Below are 6,454 nucleotides of genomic sequence, written 5' to 3'. Positions count from 1 at the left end.
AGAGAGAGACAGTGACAGAAAGAGAGAGAGACAGTGACGGAGAGAGAGACAGTGACAGAGAATCACAGATACTTACTCAGGAAAATCAAATCAGCTACATTCAACACACGAGCAAGGTCAGATCTCTCTAAGTCCTCTTTTCTTAAAGTTTTCAAGCGAAATAATTTTTTCCAACCATTTGACATTGTTCTGTTTATGCAAAAGACAGAAATTAGCAACAACAACCCTCCCTAACATAAGCACATGGCCTGAAATTTAGGGACTTGTTTTATTTATACTAGAAGCATGAAAGGCAAAAATCAGTCCTGGAAAAATCCATATCATGAAAAAAAAAAAAAAAAGATTAAAAAACAGTTATTCAAAATTCATTTCAGAACTTGATTTTTATCTGTTTCTTTATTGCCCACAAGGGGCTAAACACAGAGGGGACAAACAAGGACAGACAAACGGATTAAGTCGATCACATCGACTCCAGTGCGTAGCTGGTAATTAATTTATCGACCCCGAAAGGATGAAAGGCAAAGTCGACCTCGGCGGAATTTCAACTGAGAACGTAAAGCAGACGACATACGGCTACGCATTTCGCCCGGCATACTAACGTTTCTGCCAGCTCGCCGCCTTAATCTTGATTTTTTAAAATCATTTTTGTTTAAATAAAATAAATTTAGAATAATTAACATTTTGTATAATTGCCCTTTCCAATAATTTTCATTCATACAGTTTTCCATCCGAACAATCATTTCCAAACAATATTCACATAATTTTAAAAAATCTGAACACAATGTAAGGCTAGAAGAAAGCCATGAAGCATTTTGTCAAGAATTTCAATGATTCTCTCTCTCTCTGTCACTCACTCTCTCTCTCTTTCTCATAACAATAATGAGAAAGACTTTCGTCCGTCCCCCCATTTATTTTCTCCCAAATTTGTCTATTTAAATTTTTTTTGCCAAAAATCCCCGTTCTTGGATACGGAGGTTCCGGAAAATTGCCAAAAATCGGCATAGTGAAGTTTTTCTAAAAACCCGTAACCTTAATTGCAAACCGAATCCAAAAACGAAATATTAAAGAGTTTTATGTGATCAGCGACGAGACGAAGGCAGTTGCATTTTCACAAGAAACCAGTTACGTTTTTATAACTGTAATGTTTTTATACAATCCCCTTTACAAAAAAAAAGAAAGTACGCCATGTTTTTTCCACATCTGCCAAGGAATATTTTGTTTAGTAACTTTTTGAAAGTATGCCTTGAGAGAAGAAATCCCGTTCTTGCTACAAAATTAAAATCATAGATCATTGGGTCTACCATCAAATGATTCATACACGTCGACGTAACAAGTCGCTATTTAAAAATTATACTCTTGTAGATGGGTTTTGGCGGAAATGCCTATATCCTAACTGAAACGAATATTCTAATTTTGGTACATGACAAACAATTTTGAGAGGTAAGAGGAGGCAATTCCATTGAATCGATCCCAATACTTTACTGGTACTTATTTTATCGATCTCGACAGGATAAAAGGCGAAGTTGACCTCGACGGAATTTGATCTCAGAACACGAAGACGGAAGAAAGACCGCTAACTATTTTGTCTGACGTACTAACAATTCTGCCAACTCGCCACCTTTCAAATTTTTGCACAAGGCCAGCAACTTTAAGGATACGGGGTACAAGTCGATTATACCGGCCCCAGTACTTCACTGATACTTTATTTTCTCAACCCACTGTGTTAAATTTTGTGTAATTTACTGTACACAACGATAGTCAACTGTGTTTCAGCTAAATGCACTGAAACAATATAAAATGGCGTGTCTGACTCAAGGAAACGATGCGCGGTCTGTTTCAAGAATCCAAACCATGTCCATAGCATGTTGCCCTTACATTTAATAAAAAAGTTAACTATATTAAGAAAAATATCTCTATATATATAAAGCTGAAGTTGTCTGTGTATGGCAGGTTTGGTAGCCTTCAACTAACACTGTCTCCTACGAGACCCTGCGGCGCAAGTTCACCAAAACTGAGAGTATGATAGAAGAAGGCTTACTCTTCCTTCCGTAGAAGATAAAATTCAAATCGGACCATGTTAATACCAAAAATTATTTACATCAAAAAGGTACTTTTTTTTCTATGAAAATCCCTATTTTTTATGATTTTTTTTTACTGCTGTGTCGCCATTTTTCGGTGTATTTCAACCAGAAAAATGTTCACTTAAAGAGAATAACAAACTACATAATGCAAAATTTTTACTTTTCAAAAATTCCAGTTCTAAAGGGTTGAAACAAACCCGAGCAACGCCGGGCGATACTGCTAGTTGTTCTTATAAATGAACATAATAACAAACAAACACATACACAATAAAATGTTACCCACCTTTTCAACTTGAAATTGCTTAGCTAAATGCAGCACTGTTAGAACTGGGAATATCTAACACGAGACAATTGGGCGGTTTGTATTCCAAAAAGAAAGTAAGTGAATGGTTCAGAGGGTTATATAACTGCAGGCCTGTGATTGGACAGGTCACTTGACTGACTATTTACATATGGTAAGATTAAGCAATGGGTCACCTGCGGTACTTTGGTGACATGTGGGCGTCTACAGTTTGTTATATGGCGTGCATAATGCTATAATTTGTATAAGGGCGGCGAGCTGGCAGAATCGGTAGCACGCCGGGCGAAATGCGTAGCTGTATTTCGTCTGTCTTGACGTTCTGAGTTCAAATTCCGCCGAGGTCGACTTTTCCTTTCATCCTTTCGGGGTCGATAAATTAAGGACCAGTTACGCACTGTGTCGATATAATCGACTTAATCCGTTTGTCTGTCCTTGTTTGTCCCCACTATGTTTAGCCCCTTGTGGGTAATAAAGAAACATATAATTTGTATAAGGGCGGCGAGCTGGCAGAAGCGTTAGCACACCGGGCGAAATGCTTAGCAGTATTTCGATGCCGCTACGTTCTGAGTTCAAATTCCGCCGAGGTCGACTATGCCTTTCATCCTTTCGGGGTCGATTAAATAAGTACCAGTTACGCACTGGGGTCGATATAATCGACTTAATCCGTTTGTCTGTCCTTGTTTGTCCCCTCTATATTTAGCCCCTTGTGGGCAATAAAGAAATAATAATGCTATAATTTGTAAACAAAAGGCTTTTTACTTATCTTTAGGCCTGACTCCAATAAATTTCTGAGATTCTCTTACGATGCACTCTGTGATATAAACTATATTTTTGTCAAATTATATTTTACACTTTTACTTGTTTCAGTCATTTGACTGTGGTCATGCTGGAGCACCGCCTTTAGTCGAGCAAATCGACCCCAGGACTTATTCTTTGTAAGCCTAGTACGTATTCTATCGGTCACTTTTTGGCGAACCGCTAAGTTACGGAGACGTAAACACACCACCATCGGTTGTCAAGCGATGTTGGGGGGACAAACACAGAAACACAAACATACACACACACACACACACACACACACACATATATATATATATATATATATATATATATATATACGACGGGCGTCTTTCAGGTTCCGTCTACCAAATCCACTCACAAGGCTTTGGTCGGCCCAAGGCTATAGTAGAAGACACTTGCCCAATGTGTCACGCATTGGGACTGAACCAGGAACCATGTGGTTCGTAAGCAAGCAGGATGGACAATATTTCATAAGATCCCGCCACTGGTTAAGAAGTTGACTTCACAATCACGCGGTTTCCGGTTCAATCCCAGCAGGTGACAGTTTTAGTAATTTTTTTTTTTACCATAGCCTTGGAGGAGATTTGTGCTGTCTTTAAGCATGGACACACAAATCTAGGGACCCAATGCTAATCTATTAATGGCGTTGTTGTGTACATAGTGAGTGGGAGCGCTAAGCATTGCTCTACCTAAGGGTTTATAACTCTGTTAAAACGGCCCTCGAGGAGACTGTTTCCAAAGTAAAAAAAAAAAAAAAATTGATTTAATACCGTCGTAGCATTCAGCAATAAGACCTGCGCAATCTTTGGGATCATCAATATTCTTAACTATAGGGCAGCGAGCTGGTGCAATCGCAAGCACGTCGGGCGAAAATGCATAGCATTATTTCGTCTGTCTTTACGTTCTGAGTCTAAATTCCACCGAGGTCGACTTTGCCTTTCATCTTTTCAGGGTCGATAAGTTAAGTACCTGTTGCGTACTGAGGTCGATCTAATCAACTGGCCTCCTCCCCCAAAATTTCGGGCCTTGTGCCAAGAGTAGAAAAGAATCGTTAGCACTCCGAGCGAAATGCTTAGCGGTGTTTCATCCGTCTTTGCGTTCTGAGTTGAAATTCCGCCGAGGTCGACTTTGCCTTCCATTCTTTCAAGATCGATTAAATAAGTACAAGTTACGCACTGGAATCGATGTAATCGACAAATTCCCACATCCCCCAAGCTGCTCTTGTGGAAAAAATTTGAAATAACTATTATGGCAGTGAGCTAGTAGAATCGCCAGCCTGCCGGGCTAAATGATTAGCGGTACTTATCTTATCGACCCCGAGAGCATGGAAAGGCGATCTTTCGTTTTGACTCGAAATGATGTAAACAAAGAATTCGGTAATTTCCGTGACCACATGTTGTCTTCTCAATTGTCAGTTGGGAAGAGAAAGCTAATGGGTTGTGCGTGCGTGCTTGTTCCTCTGTGTGTGTGTGTGTGTGTGTGCACGCTTGTTCTTCTGTGGGATCTTTTCGCTTTGACCGGCAGATTTTAAAAATAATTTCTTTGTAACTAAACACTTTTAAACTTCGTTTACTGGTAGTGTGTTACATAAAACATCTTTTTCTCTTGGCTTTATTGAGAAAATTCTGTAGTTTGTAAGCTATTTGTTGTTTAATTTCTTGCATTTCGGCAATTTCAACCAATCAGTGACGTCTATTGAGGTGAATACAATTTCTACCATAGTTTGTTAACAACATTTTCTGGCGGTATCATATCCATGTGTCACTGTTATTTATGAGAAAAAAGATACCCTGTGGCCATAAACTGAGGGGTCACTCGTAAACAGAGCTGGATAACAAAACCGTTCCCTCTTTAGTGTCCACCCATAATTATGACCCTTAGGGCGATCTTTCGTTTGTAGTAGCACGTTTCCGTCGATGATTTCCGTAAAAAACTTTTATTTTTTTACATATGGGCTTGCGGGAACATTTGAAGTAATGAGAGCGAAAGAGACTAAGAGGAAGCGATTTTATGACGAGGGAATTTCTTTTGAAGTTACCGAAGCATTGATGTACATGTGTGTGTGTGTGTGTGTGTGCGCGCGCGCGCGTGTGTGTGTTTGATGGGGTGTGGGAGACAGACAGTATGTTGTGTAAGTGAAGTGCTTCTGTTAGTGTGTGTGAAGAGACAGAGTAATGTGTGAAAGAGAGAGATAACTGATTTTTACTCGGTGTGTGTGTATATGTATGTGTGTGTGTATGTATCTATGTATGTGTGTGTGTATGTATGTGTGTGTGTATGTGTGTATGTATCTATGTATGTGTGTGTGTATGTATGTGTGTGTGTATGTATGTGTGTATGTATCTATGTATGTGTGTGTGTATGTATGTATGTATGGCCGATTCAGTGTACACTGAATCGGCCATACATACACACACACACACATACATTCAGACATACATATACATATACACCGAGTAAATAATTACACTGAATCGGCCATACATACATACACACACACATACATAGATACATACACACACACACATACATAGATACATACACACACACATACATGCATACATACAGATACACATACACCGAGTAAAAAATTTCAGTTATCTCTTTCTTTCACACATTACTCTGTCTCTTCACACACACTAACAGAAGCACTTCACTTACACAACATACTGTCTGTCTCCCACACCCCATCAAACACACACACACACACATGTACATCAATGCTTCGGTAACTTCAAAAGAAATTCCCTCGTCATAAAATCGCTCCCTCTTAGTCTTTTTCGCTCTCATTACTTCAAATGTTCCCGCAAGCCCATATGTAAAAAAAATAAAAGTTTTTTACGGAAATCATCGACGGAAACGTGCTACTACAAACGAAAGATCGCCAAAAAACTGCTTATGTTGTGAACTTAGAATATGTATTTATTAATAAAAGTTTAATAACGATAATCTTTTATTCATACGAACGTAACTGATATGTGAAATGTCATAAATAACAGTGACACATTGATATGACACCACCAGAAAATGTTGAAAGTACCAGTTTGGTGTTACAGAAGAAAATAGAACTCAAAATATACAAATTTTCTTTATTAATTACATAAGTTACAGAGTGATTCTCAAGGGTCGAGAGTTTTGTGCATTGGTACTTAAACAGGTCTTAATCCGTTTGTCCCCTCTATGTTTAGCCCCTTGTGGGTAGTAAAGAAATAGGTACATAAACAGGTTTCAAATCAACGGAATAAAACTTGCAGTATACAATAATTAGTAG

At 38.7% G+C, this 6,454-nt stretch overlaps 1 protein-coding gene across 1 annotated transcript in view; it reads right to left on the bottom strand.

Moving 5' to 3' along the window:
* Positions 1–2,591, bottom strand: part of LOC115224908 (cationic amino acid transporter 2-like) — a 21,371-nt gene extending 18,780 nt beyond the window's left edge. Inside the window, exons 1-2 of the mRNA XM_036513565.1 lie at positions 2,365–2,591; positions 77–189 (exon numbers count right to left, since the gene is read on the bottom strand). Coding sequence (XP_036369458.1) covers positions 77–185 — 109 coding nt within the window. The 5' untranslated portion in view covers positions 186–189; positions 2,365–2,591. The remainder of the gene's footprint in view (positions 1–76; positions 190–2,364) is intronic.
* Between the last annotated feature and the right edge of the window lie 3,863 nt (positions 2,592–6,454).

This window comes from Octopus sinensis, linkage group LG26 (assembly GCF_006345805.1).
Source record: "Octopus sinensis linkage group LG26, ASM634580v1, whole genome shotgun sequence".
Taxonomy (NCBI): Eukaryota; Metazoa; Mollusca; class Cephalopoda; order Octopoda; family Octopodidae; genus Octopus; species Octopus sinensis.
Note: the sequence above shows the minus strand (reverse complement) of the source record. Positions and strands in the feature narration are given on the sequence as shown.